Genomic DNA, 14225 nt, shown 5'->3' on the forward strand with positions numbered 1-14225 from the left:
CTTTGTAGCAGTGTGGTGTGAATTGGGGATTGCCGCGCCTCCCTTCCTTGGGTGTAGTAATGGGCTCACAGCGCTTGGAGTGAAGGTACACTTGGCGGTGTCTTATGGAGCAGGCGCGCTGAAGCAGGGCATAGGGCTGGGTGTAGTGAGGGTCAGTGTTGAAGAGCTCCCATGGGCCTGTGGGAGTGCCGCCACCCCAGTGTTTGATGCCCTCTGGGGGAAGCTCATCAAAGCCTGTTGGTTGATCTTACGGAGTTGAAACTCATTCCTCACGTGGTCAGGGGATGAGGCCAGTGCTAATTCTTTTCATCTTTATGCTACATAGGTTTTGTTTGCTAAGCTGCTTGTTGAGCATAAATTCAGAGCTGTCCCAAAGGGCTCTTGAATAGCAAAACATTTCTATTAGGAAGTTCCAGGTGTGTGGGAACTCTGTTCTGTAAAGCAGGGGCAAGACTAAATGTAGATTCCCTGTGCTACATTATCTAATATTGTTTATAACATGGAGAGTTTGCATGTTCTTACTTGACTGACTCTTACTGATTTGCTGAAAGTGCTGTTTTCTCCCTCTTTCTTTTACCAGCTGTTCCATACTTTGAATAGAGCGATCCTCCCGAGACCAGAAGGAGGTAAGTGTCCATTTATCCTGTTGATCACCAACCCAAAGCTGTGCCTGGGGCTCCGTCTGCACCCTCTTTAACACTCCTAGGGTAGCCCTCATTGCCCCCTCTGAGCTTTACTGTGAGTTCTCCTCCACAGTCATTTCACTGTTTATGTCTACAGACATGAAGGATGATGGGAATGTTTCCAGGAGCCTTTGGAAGGGGCACTCTTTGGCTCTCTACTTTCAGGCTTCCTCATCCCGTCACTTGTCATTCTAGATAGAGAGAAGTGGATTCTCTAGAACATAATAATGTTTGGTTGAGAATAGCTGGATGCTGCAAAGGTCCTACACGCTGTAGCAAACTATGGGCCTGTTCAGTAAGCGTGAGAAAAGGAGAACATTCTTAAGGCAAATGTGAGAAGAATTACTTCAGATATTTTGAAAAAATAATCCTTGGCCATAGTGAGTAATAAATAACAAGAGTGGCCCCAACCTGACAGTGAACCCCTAGTTGCAATGGCCACGACTATTTAGTAGCAGAGCTTTATTAGGAGGAAGCCTGGGAAAGGAGCACGTGCAGAGAGAGGGAAAGATGGTGGGGGGAAGAGACAGAATAGAAAGAGAGAGGGTGGGGTCTGAGTCACGGCTCTTTAAGGCACAAGTGGACCTACAGTGGGCCTACAGAGCTACACCACGCATGTGCTGACTCCGTGATCACTGCGTGACCACTCCGCAAGCACGTAGTCACCAGCGTACACTGATGATGTAAGACGCAAGACCCTTTGCTTAACTCCTGAACTGTGCATGTGCAGTAACAATTACCATGCCTAAGAGATCCATGAAACAAAAATGCCTCTGATATGCAAGCCCCTAGTCAAGGACAGATAGTTCCTGAAAGGCTAGAGGCTATTGTTTATGGGCGATAACAAGTCACATGTTTTCACTCCCCTAAACAAGTTTATCTGACCCATCTGCACTGGATATGCTTGATCACATGTGGGCAGGAGGCTCACAGGCTGGAGGTATGTCAGGATGTGTGCTTGCCCCTGGAACAGACCAGAAGTTACTGAAACCAGTCAGTTCAGATTCCAGAAACCAGGAAGTGTAAAAGTACAGAGTCACAAGATAGTCAGGAGGTAATGGTTGCCGGACTATGGAATGTCCTCTCCCTGGCCCCCTAGGCAACTACTTGACCATAGAATGTCCCAATCCTAGTTTCCAGAGTGACTGTGTAATCACCAGATGCCCCCATCTGGGGGCAGCCAATGAGAAATGGTGGCGGGCAACTACCTCCTTAGAAGGAAAATTGAATTGTGATTTCTGGAATTCCTAGACACAAGCCAATCAGAATTGGACCCGTACTAGCACCCCTAAATGATGTAACCTTGTGGTTTTTCCCTTTAAAAACTGGGCTTTCAGATAGGTGGGCACTTCCTCCAGCCTCCACTGCATTGGATCTGTTGGACAAAGTCCCTGCCTAGGCTTGTATTGCATTTGGATATCCCGAAATTAAACCTTGCTTTTGCATTCCGGCCTGCTCGTCCTTGGTGGTCTCTCTAGGGGTTGCCATCTGGGCACAACACACACAGAATCATATCTCATGCCCTTCACAGCCCTTGCCAGCCAATGGCATCCTTTGATTAGTTTCCATCCTGAAGTTGGGTCATTTTGTACCAGGCCTGCTGCCTTTTACAACTGTAACCACTTTCCCTGGAGATACTCTGGGCCATGAAGTGTCGCTCGTTGGTTTTTTCTGTCTCTGTCCTCCCGCCTTCATTGATTAGAGAGCCTAAACTCATTACACTGCTCTCCAGTAGCAGCCACAATCACAGGAAATGGCCTCTAAAGCAGTGTGAAGGCCACAGCACTTCTTTTACCAATGCTTTTCTCAGGCCCCATTTGGAGAAATAAAGGCAGAACTTGACGCCTAGGTTAGCAACACATGAAAAATCCACTCCCGTGCCCCTCTCTTCCTGGTTTTTAAGTTCTTTCCTCCAGGGCTGGGGAGATGGTAGTTAACACTGACTGTTTTTCCAGAGGACCTGGGTTTGCTCCCAGTAACCACATGGCAGCTCACATCCATTCCTAACTCCAGTTTCAGGGAATCTGATGCCCTCTTCTGTCCTCCATGGGCAGCAGGCACATACATTCCTGCAGACAACGCACCCACACATATAAAAAATAAAATAAAAATTCTTTCCTGTATATTATGTGAAGGAAATGTCAGGGCTTGGCTACTTTCAGTGTGGAACCACCTGTTCTGTTAGCATGGCTTCCTGGAGTCCAGGAAGAGAATGCTGGGAGGATCCATCAGGGTTTTTTGTTTGTTTGTTTGTTTGTGGTATTGTATTCCCCCAAATATTGTGCATGCTAATAAACTTATCTGGGGTCAGAGACAAAGCAGCCACAATATTAAACATAGAAGTTAGGCAGTGGTAGCACACACCTTTTATCCTAGCATTCCAGAGGCAGAAATCCATCTGGGATCTCTGTGAGTTCAAGGCCACATTGGAAAGAGCCAGGCATGGTGACTCACACCTGTAATCCCAGGGAATGAGCCTTTAATCCCAGGGAGTGGTGGTAGAAGGCAGAAAGATATATAAGGCGTGAGGACCAGGAACTAGAAGTATTTGGCTGGTTAAACTTTCAGGCTTTGGAGCAACACAGTTCAGCTGAGATTCATTCTGGATGAAGACTCAGGCTTCCAGTCTGAGGAAACAGGACCAGCTGAGGAATTGGCAAGGTGAGATAGCTGTGGCTTGTTCTGTTTCTCTGATCTACCAGCATTGACCCCAATAACTGGCCTCGGGTTTGATTTTATTAATAAGACTCTCTAAGATTCGTGCTACATTTGTTTGTTTGTTTGTTTGATTTTTTTGTCTTGTTCCTATGGCTTGCTCGGCTTTCTTTCTTTCTTTCTTTCTTTTTTAATGCCCAATGCCATTTATTGAAGGAGGGAGGAGGTCTTAAATACAGGCTTACAGCACCATGGGAGAACCCCGGAGGGCAGAAGCTCGATACCTATGTTTTACAATCTTGCATCTAAGGTGTTAACGCCCATTATGCAGACAAGGAACTTCCCTTAAGCATTCAGGAGGGTGGAACCCAGCAGGGAATTACCATAGGGAGGATATCAAGGTCAAGGTCAGCAAGCAAGGCAAGTTACCCAAAACGGGGGGCCAGGGTCCTACAGGTCCTCCCCTTTACTAATAAATGAGCTTCTGACTTAGGTTGCGTGGGATGTCAGCAGGTCACCTTACCCATCATGGAGATGCCTGCCCAGGCTATACAGGTGCTCTGTCTTAGGTTGGTGAGCGCCCCCCCCCTCCGGTATTACCCATCTCTGAATACTCATTATCATACAGGCTCAATCGTGGGTGAGCTGCAGAGTTAACTGCTGCCAAAGATCTCAAAGTGGCACTGGGCTTGCAATCTGTGTGTTCAACACAGAAAAGACCAACAGAAGTCCTAACCCACCCATAGTCAGTAGGCTAAAGGCAACTGAACCATTCCCTTCCTTAACGAGCCTTACTGCAAATTGGACTCCTTGGAAGATGGTATCCCAAAAGCAAATGGTACTTGAATTTTGTGCATGGTGACAGTTATGGATCTATTTGTAATCTTTTACATATTGACATCCAGTTATGCCAGCACCATTTGTTGAAGATACTTTCTTTTTTCCATTGTATAGTTTTGGCTTCTCTGTCAAAAATCAGGTGTTTGTATGTGCGTGGATTAATGTCAGGGTCTTCAATTGGATTCCATTGGTCTGTATGTCAGTTTTTATGCCAGTACCAAGCTGTTTTTATTACTATAGCTCTATAGTAGAGCTTGAGTCAGGGATGGTGATTCCTCCAGAGGTTGCTTTATCATACAGGATTCTTTTAGCTATCCTGGGTCTTTTGTTTTTCCATATGAAGTTGAGTATTTTTCTTTCCAAGTTTGTGAAGAATTGTGTTAGGATTTTGATGGGGATTGCATTGAATCTGTAGATTGTTTTTGATAAGATTGTCATTTTTACTATGTTAATCCTACCTATCCATGAGCATGGGAGATCCTTCCATTTTCTGATATCTTCTTCAATTTCTTTCTTTAGAGATTTAAAGTTCTTATCAAAAAGGTCCTTCACTTGTTTAGTTAGTGTTATCCCAAAGTATTTTATATTTTTTGTGGCTATTGTAAAGGGTGATGTTTCTCTGACTTCTTTCTCAGCCCTTTTATCATTTGTGTATAGGAGGGCTATTGATTTTTTTGAGTTGATCTTGTATCCTGCCACATTACTGAAGGAGTTTATCAGCTGTAGGAGTTCCCTGGTAGAATTTTTGGGGTCACTAATGTATACTATCACATCATCTACAAATAGTGAAAGTTTGACTTCTTCCTTTCCAATTTGTATCCCCTTGATCTCCTTTTGTTGTCTTATTGCTCTAGCTAGAACTTCTAGTACTATATTGAATAAATATGGGGAGAGTGGAGAGCCTTGTCTTGTTCCTGATTTTAGTGGTATCGCTTTGAGTTTCTCTCCGTTTAATTTGATATTGGCTGTTGGCTTGCTGTAAATTGCCTTTATTATGTTTAGGAATGTTGCTTGTATTCCTGATCTCTCTAAGACCTTTATCATGAAGGGGTGTTGGATTTTGTCAAAGGCTTTTTCAGCATCTAATGAAATGATCATGTGGGTTTTTTCTTTCAATTTGTTTATATGATGTATTATATTGATAGATTTTCGTATGTTGAACCATCCTTTCATCCCTGGGATGAAACTTACTTGGTCATGATGGATAATTTTTTTTTGATGTATTCTGTTTGCCAATATTTTGTTGAGTATTTTTGCATCAATGTTCATGAGGGAGATTGGTCTGTAATTCTCTTTCTTTGTTGCATCTTTGTGTAGTTTGGGTATCAGGGTAATTGTAGCCTCATAAAAAGAGTTTGGTAGTGTTCCTTCTGTTTCTATTGTGTCGAACAATTTTTTTTGGTTTTTCGAGACAGGGTTTCTCTGTAGCTTTGGAGCCTGTCCTGGACTAGCTCTGTAGACCAGGCTGGCCTCGAACTCACAGAGATCTGCCTGCCTCTGCCTCCTGAGTGCTAGGATTGCAGGTGTGCACCACCACCACCCGGCTGTGTGGAACAATTTGAAGAGTATTGTTATTAGTTCTTCTTTGAAAGTCTGGTAGAATTCTTCACTGAAACCATCTGGTCCTGGGCTTTTTTTTTTTGGTTGGGAGACTTTTGATGACTGTTTCTATTTCTTTAAAGGTTATTGTTCTATTTAAATGGTTTATCTGGTCTTGATTTAATTTTGGGATGTAGTATCTGTCCAGAAAATTATCCATTTCTTTTAGATTTTCCATTTTTGTAGAGCACAGGTTTTTGAAGTATGATTCTCTGGATTTCCTTGCTGTCTGTTGTTATGTCTCCCTTTTCTTTTCTGATTTTGTTAATTTGGATGCTCTCTCTCTCTCTTTGCCTTTTGTTTAATTTGGATAGGGGTTTGTCTATCTTGTTGATTTTTTCAAAGAACCAACTCTTTGTTTCATTGATTATTTTTGTATTGTTCTCTTGGTTTCTATTTTATTGATTTCAGCCCTCAGTTTTATTATTTCCTGGTGTCTATTCCTCCTGGGTGAGTTTGTTTCTTTTTGTTCTAGAGCATTCAGGTGTGCTGTTAATCCATTCGTACGAGATTTCTCCATCTTCTTTATATGTGCATTTAGAGCCATGTATTTTCCTCTTAGCACTGCTTTCATAGTGTCCCATAAGTTTGGGTATGTTGTACTTTCATTTTCATTGAATTCTAGGAAATCTTTAATTTCTTTCTTTATTTCTTCCTTGACCCATTGATGTTTCAGGTGGGCATTATTCAGTTTCCATGAGATTGTAGGCTTTCTATAATTTTTGTTGTTGAAGTCTAACTTTAAGGCATGGTGGTCCTATAAGATACAGGAGGTTATTCCAATGTTTTTTGTATCTGTTGAGATTTGTTTTGTGACCAAGCATGTGGTCAATTTTTGAGAAGGTTCTCTGGGGTGCTGAAAAGAAGGTTCATCTTTTGTGTTAGGATGAAATGTTCTGTAGATATCTATTAAGTCCATTTGCATCATAGGTCTTTTATTTCTTTGTTAAATTTCAGTCTGGTAGATCTGTCTTTTGATGAGAGTGGTGTGTTGAAATCTCCCACTACTAATGTGTGGGGTTTGATGTGCATTTTAAGCTTTAGTAATGTTTCTTTTATAAATGTGGGTGCCTTGTATTTGGGGCATAAATGTTCAGAATTGAGACTTCATCTTGGCAGATTTGCCCTGTGATAAATATGTAATGTCCTTCCTGAATTCTTTTGATTGATTTTAGTTTGAAGTCTATTTTATTAGATATTAGGATAGCTATACCAGCTTGTTTCTTAGGTCCATTTGCTTGGAAAGCCTTTTCCCAGCCCTTTACTCTGAGGTAGTGTCTGTCTTTGAAGTTAAGGTGTGTTTCTTGTATGCAGCAGATGGATGGATCCTGTTTTCTTACCCATTCTGCTAGTCTGTGTCTTTTTATAGGTGAGTTGAGACCATTGATATTGATGGATATTAATGACCAGTGATTGTTAATTCCTGGTTTGTTTGTTTTTTTGTGGTCATGTTGTGTTGTCCTTCTTTGGTGTTTGTTGGTGTGGGATTATCTATTGCCTGAGTTTTTATGGGAGTGTTTAGCTTCTTTCGGTTGGATTTATCCTTCTATTGCTTTCTGTAGGGCTGGATTTGTGGACAGGTATTTATTAAATCTGGTTTTATCATGGAATATTTTCTTTACTCCGTCTATGGTGATTGAGAGTTTTGCTGGGTATAATAGTCTGGGTTGGCATGCGTGGTCTCTTACTGTCTGCATAACACTTGTCCAGGACCTTCTAGCTTTCATAGTCTCTATTGAGAAGTCTGGTGTTATTCTGATGGGTTTGCCTTTATATGTTACTTGGTCTTTTTCCTTTGCTGCTCTTAATATTTTTTCTTTGTTCTGTATGTTTAGTGTTTTGATTATTATGTGGTGAGGGGAATTTTTTTTGCATCTAACCTATTTGGTGTTCTGTAAGCTTCTTGTATCTTCATAGGTATTTCTTTCTTTAGGTTAGGAAAATTTTCTTCTATGATTTTGTTGAATATATTTTCTGTGCCTTTGAGTTGGTATTCTTCTACTTCTTCTATCCCTATTATTCTTAGGTTTGGTCTTTTCATGGTGTCCCAAATTTCTTGGACGTTTTGTGTTACGACTTTTTTGGTTTTAGTGTTTTCTTTGACTGACACATCTGTTTTCTCTATTGTGTCTTCAGTGTCAGAGATTCTCTGTTCCATCTCTTGCATTCAGTTGGTTATGCTTGTTTCTGTAGTTCCTGTTCATTTAGTCAGGATTTCTATTTCCAGCATTCCCTCAGTTTGTGTTTTCTTTATTGTCTCAATTTCATTTTTCAAATCTTGGATTGTTTCCTTCATCTGTTTAATTACTTTTTCTTGGCTCTCTTTGATTTCTTCCAATTTTTTGTTTGTTTTTTTCTTCCATTTCTTTAAGGGAATTTTTATTTCCTCTTTAAGGGAGTTTTTCATTTCCTCTTTAAGGGAGTTTTTCATTTCCTCTTTAAGGGAATTTTTTATTTCTTCTTTAAGGGCCTCTATCATCTTAAAGTCATTTTTAGGAGAGATTTCTTCTGTTTCTTCTGCCTTGGTATGTTCAGGTCTTGCAGGTGTAGAATCACTAGGTTCTGATGGTGTCATATAGGTCTTTATGTTGTTGCCTGTAGTTTTGCACTGGCGTCTACTCATCTCTCAGGCAGTGTCTGTGTCTGAAGGTGCCTCTCTTGTTCTAATTGTTAGTCTTGGTTCACTAGGAGTTCTTGGTTAAATTGGTGCTGTTGGGCTGTTTCTTCAGGAGCAGCTTAGCAGTGTTAGTGGGTTCTGTTTCTGGGAGCACTTGTTCCCAGTTGGTGTAGGGTGTTCTTATGGTTTCAGTGGTTGTTAGGTTTGGAGGTGTTACTTTTTTTTTTGAGGGGGGGGTTGGTGGAAGAGCAGGGAAAGGTAACTGTCTGGTCGCTGGGACTCCGATGGGTAGGGCCTAGGGGCTAGAGACCTGATCTGTAGGTCTGGAGATGGGAGCTTACCTGTTCTCAGTTGGTGAAGTGCATACATACGATTCCGGTGATCTGGTTGGGTGGCTGGGCGGGGCCTTCTTTTGTGTGCTCATTCATCAACTCCCCAGCTGATCTTGTTTCCTCAGACTTCAAACTGTAGGATTCTGAATCCTCTCCCAGATGGATTTCAGCTGAGCAGGGTAGTCTCACCAACACCTCCAAGTTGTTGGGTTTTGCAGGATCAGCAGCTGGGCCCTGGGTTGGCCTCAGACAGTGTTCAGATCTGTTCTGGTCTCGTTCTGGTCTCGTCCCACAAAGCCGGCTCCTTCCTCAGGTGTTGGGATTAAAGGTGTCCCTGTTCCAAGCTCTTGATTAAGAGCTTGTTTTCACTAACTCTTCTTGCTTGTGTTTTTAAGAGCACGTTCTGGTGTACGCTTTAGCAACACATATACTACAACTGGAATGATACAGAGAAAATTAGCATGGCCCCTCGACAAGGATAACACACAAATTCATGAAGCGTTCCATATTAAAATAAAAAAGAATGCTTCCTGGTCCTGCCGGGATTGTCTAATTGCTGCTTGTTTTATAATGGAATGTTGGTGAGTGTGCCCAGTTTTACAGTTTAGTGACAATAGCTGGGTTTTGGTGGTTCAGGCTGCCTGGTCACTTACTGTCCCCAGGTGTGACGTTTCACTTCTATCAGGACCCAGCAGTGAGCTAAGAGCAGCTTTTCAAATGAGGAATAGCGACAGTGTGGGCTTCTTCCACAGCCAACAGTGCTTTCTCTGCAGTTTGGCGGTCTCCAAGCGACACCTTTGCTGCTTATGCACATCCAGTGATGTTGGACGGGCTGGCCCAGACACGCGGTTTGTCCTCATCCAGGGGTTCACTTCAAGCAGGAATATTATGGGTTGTCATAGCTTGGTGAAATGTGCCCAAATGTGGTCTATGTTCTCATCACAACCCAAGGAGGCTTGTCATATGCTGTATTTCTCTGTGGAGTATTGTGGGAGATGCTACTACCTGCTCTCCATAGAAAGGATTTCCGGGGCTAGAGAGATGGCTCAGAGGTTAAGAGCACCAACTGCTCTTCCAGAGGTCCTGAGTTCAATTCCTAGCAACCACATGGTGGCTCACAGCCATCTGTAATGAGATCTGGCGCCCTCCTCTGTGTACATAATAAATAAAAAAAAAAATCTTAAAAAAAAAAAAAAAAGAAAGAAAAGAAAGGATTTCTGACTGTGCCTCAGGCCCCTGGACTCCTTGAAACATCAAAGAGGTAGGGCTCTGAACTTTCATAGGATTTATTTCCTATCCTTTTTAATTTTATTATTATTATTCTAATTTTGTTTGTGTGTGCAAACGAGGGCAGTTGCTCACAGAGTCCAGAAGTGAGAGTTGGATTCTCCATAGCTGGAATTACAGGCAGTTGTGAGCTACCTGACATCAGTGCTGAAAGCTGAAATTCATCCTCTGCAAAAGTATGCACTCTTTTTTTTTTTTAAATTTATGTGCACTGGTGTCTTGTCTGCATGTATGTCTGTGTGAGGGTGTCGGGTCCCCTGGAACTGGAGCTACAGACAGTTGTGTGAGCTGCCATGTGGGTGCTGGGAATTGAACCTGGGACCTCTGGAAGAACGGTCAGTGCTTTTAACCACTGAGCCATCTCTCTAGCATTCACTCTTAGCCATTGAGTCATCTGCCAGGCCCGTCAGTCTTTTACTGGCCAAACAGGATGTTCCAAGCAGATACAGACATTACTACCCTACCTGTTTGCTGTCCAAACTAAACTGCTCAAGGTGTGATTCATAGGCACTGCTTATATTAGCAGTAACAGTGAAAGTGGGCATTCTACTCCTTCCCCAAGCTACTCTCAGCAAGGATGCATGGTGGGTTTTGTGGCCTTTGGGCTGGCCGATGTCAAACCCGTGCATCTTCCTGTGCTGGTGGTCTAGGCTGCTGGTGCAATTGGGATCAAGAGTTCTACCTTTATGGTCTCTATCAATGAGGAGAAGCTCTGAGTCTCTACCAGGAATCTTCAACCCAGCGAGAATTCCAGCCACTCAGGCTTGCTGTATGCCCACCTTTAGGATTAGCAATTTACAGTCACATGGTGCACTTCCTTATGGGACTTGTCTTGGTGTGGCCATCTTTTCCAGTCTCACACTTTATCTGCCTGGGTGGAGTGAGAGCCCTGAAGAGTACAGAGAGGCATCAGCAGAGGACTCTAAGAAGAAAGCACATCTCATCAGACTGCTTCCTTCTCCATAGTTCCTGGATTTTCTTGTTTGTACCCATGTTGGCTTACCTCATAGCCACCACCAAACAGAGGGAAGGAGCCCTTCCCCACAGCCTCTTATGGGTTATGTTGCTTATGATTTACTAGCATAATATGTCATGTGGAAGGAGGGTTCCCCCCACCTCGGAGCTGAAGACCGAACCCAGGGCCTTGAGCTTGCTAGGCAAGGGCTCTACCACTGAGCTAAATCCCCAACCCTGTTTTTTTTTTTTTTAAGATTTATTTATTATGTACACAGTAATCGGCCTGCATGTATGCCTGCACACCAGTAGAGGGCATCATATCTCATTATAGATGGTTGTAAGCCATCATGAGGGTTCTGGGATTGAATTCAGGACCTCTGGAAGAGCACCCAGTGCTCTTAACCTCTGAGCCATCTCTCTAGCCCTCTGGAATGAGTTTTAAAGGCCACAGGACATGGTTATTCCTTTCATAATAACCCTCTCTCCACAAGCAGGAAATCAGACTGATATACTACTGGTTAGCTGCAGGTACATTTATGTATACACACATGTGTATACATACATGTGTGTCTGAAGTGTGTGCACATGTGTATGTGTGCAGGGCTCCTCAGCAGTATATCTGGCCTTCACCTGTCTGTACATGTGCTTAGTTCTTAGCTACTACAAGGCAGATCTCAAGCTATTCCTTCTCCTATGAAAGGTGGATACTCATTGGGCCAGCCATTGATTGTACTTCATAGCCAATGAGATGTTACCATTCTTTCTCTGTACCACATGAGTTGCTATATTCTTCCATCTAGGGAGAAGAAAGAAAACTCTACTCATCCCCTTCCCTTTAACTGTGTCCCTCCTCTTATCCTGTATGCTATAAAAGAGTTGTCTTTAGACACTTCTCTTCTTGGCTGTGAGCCTAGCCTTTAATGGCTGAGCCATCTCTCCAGCCCCAGACACTTCCCAGTGAATGCACAAGGCACAAAGCCTGGATAATGATGCATTACATATACAGCTGAGTGCTGACAGAGGGGTGGAAGTTGAAGACTGTTTCCAAGTGACATCATTTTGAATGTCACTAGGTGTGTTAGACTGAACAATGAATCTCCAAAGATTTCTGCACACGTGACTATGTTATCTTTCAGGACAAAAAGGATTTTGCAGGTTGATTAGGAACCTCAAGATATGAAGCCAGGACATGGTTCCCAGGATAAAGACACTTGCCACCAAGCTTCAGTCTGATCCTTGGGACCCACATAGCAGAAGGAGAGACCCAATCCCCCCCCAAGTTGTCCTCTGGCTTCCACCAATGCACTGTGGTACATGGACATAATACATACAAATAAAACAAACAAATAAATAAATAAAATGCCAGACGTGGTGGCACACACTTTTAATCTCAGCACTCGGGAGGCGGAGGCAGGCAGATCTCCATGAGCTCAAGGGCAGTCTGGTCTATGTGGTGAGTTCCAGTATATCTAGGACCCACATAATGAGAACCTGTCTCAAAAATAAAAACAAAAGTGTAAGATGGAGGAATAAGTATCTCCTGTTGCTGGCTTTAAAGTTGGAGGAGACAGATCAATAGCAAGTGTTCTGCCCACATCATGAGCCCCTCAGAGACCACCAGGAGTCTGAGTTCATATACAAAAGCAAAGAGCCTTTATTGCAAGCTTGAGCTTGGGCTCTCTGTCTGTTCTGACACAGCAGTTGGATCAGGGAGAGCCCTGAGCTCAGTTATGGCAGGGTTTTTAAAGAGTAAAGGATTGTGGGGGTAGGGGAATTCCAGATTCAGATGGGGTTTGAACTCCTGTGTGTGTGTGTGTCTATTTCTCTCTCTCTCTAGTATAATATTATATTATATATATGTAATTTTACATATATATATATAATATATATATATATATATAATATTTCTTTGCTGAGGATATGGGGGGATCAGAACTTCTACATTAGAAACATGCTAGGCAAGGGCAAAGATGCAGCTACTCAGGTGAGAATTAGAAGATTTCATGGGAAACCAGAGTAGAACAAAAGCAAGGGACCAGGGCCTCCAGCCTCTATGTACCGAGTGACACAGCTGAGGCCTTTATTCTCAGCCCTGGCTTTACAGGCCCTTGTTCTCTCTCTCTCTCTCTGAATTCATCACAGAGCCCTGTAAAGTCAGCAGATCTTGCTTTAAAATCAGTGACTATCAGCTGTGGTGGCACACACTTTTAATCCTAGCCCTGAGGAAGCAGAAACAGGTGGGTGTCTGTGAGTTCCAGGACAGTCTGGACTACACAGAGAGACTGTCAAGAATGAAAGGGAAAAATAAAGAAAAGGAAGGAAGGAAGAGAAGAAGGAAGGAAGGAAGGAAGGACATCTTCAAAATAAAGCAGAGCCTTTATGAGTGAACATATTTAAATGAAAAACTCACTATTTCTGATTTCTCTGTTGCTGTCTAGATGTTTCATCAAAAATGAATTCCAGCTCAAAAACACATGCAGAGTCACGTCTGCATCTGACACCTTTGTCTCTTCATTGCCTTGGTTTTTAATAATGGCTCTTAATAATTCAAGAATTTTAGCTTTTTCTGAGAAACTCACAGTCTAAGAAAAACAGACAAACATTTAATGGCGGTAACAAAACATGAAGGATGGTGCTAGAGCATTTGAGACAGCTTTCAGAAATTATGTTAAAAATGGTCTTCCATGAGAAAGAACGGGGAAGATGACTGCAGGCAGCAATGAGTGTGTGTGGCTGAACATACAGAAACAGCCCCTGCTAGACTGTCATTTCCAAGAAGTAAATAGTAATGACATTTGGTTACAGAGCAAGAGTTTCTCTTATTTTCTGAACTTTAACAATACACAAGGTATTCACTAAAGATTAGGAATTCCTCCTAACCAGCTGTTTTAGTTTCGACCACACAAAATTTGTAGTGCCCCTTTAAGGAAAAGTTGAGAGATCATGGAGGAATAGGGAAAAAGACTGTGGAAGTCAGTCTCCAGGCTCTGGGTCACCGTGTGACAAGAATACACTATTCCATCTGTATCTCTGGGAGACTCGGGACCACAGCATTTTGCCCACGTGGCCAAAAGGCAGAATTTCCCTGGTTGCAGATGATGACAAACCAAATATTTAAACATCAAGCAGACTCCAAGGTCAGAGAAAACAGCTAATGTTTGGGCAAATCAATCACTTGAAACTTCTCATCTGTGAAACAGAAAACTGCCTGTCTCTCAGTACTTTTGTGCAGATCAACTCATATTGTTGCTACAT

General features: G+C 42.6%; 1 protein-coding gene and 1 non-coding gene across 2 annotated transcripts in view; both read left to right on the top strand.

Moving 5' to 3' along the window:
• LOC131911149 (rho GTPase-activating protein 10-like) overlaps window positions 1–14225 on the top strand; it is a gene marked incomplete at its 5' end in the record, with an annotated part of 61747 nt that overhangs the window by 41108 nt on the left and 6414 nt on the right. The window contains one exon of the mRNA XM_059263087.1: window positions 581–626. Within this exon, the coding sequence (XP_059119070.1) occupies window positions 581–626 (46 nt within the window). The remainder of the gene's footprint in view (window positions 1–580; window positions 627–14225) is intronic.
• LOC131912195 (U6 spliceosomal RNA) lies at window positions 9133–9239 on the top strand. Its single transcript, XR_009379591.1, has one exon. It is a non-coding gene; the product is annotated as a U6 spliceosomal RNA (small nuclear RNA).

The sequence above is a fragment of the Peromyscus eremicus genome, chromosome 5, assembly GCF_949786415.1.
Source record: "Peromyscus eremicus chromosome 5, PerEre_H2_v1, whole genome shotgun sequence".
NCBI lineage: Eukaryota > Metazoa > Chordata > Mammalia > Rodentia > Cricetidae > Peromyscus > Peromyscus eremicus.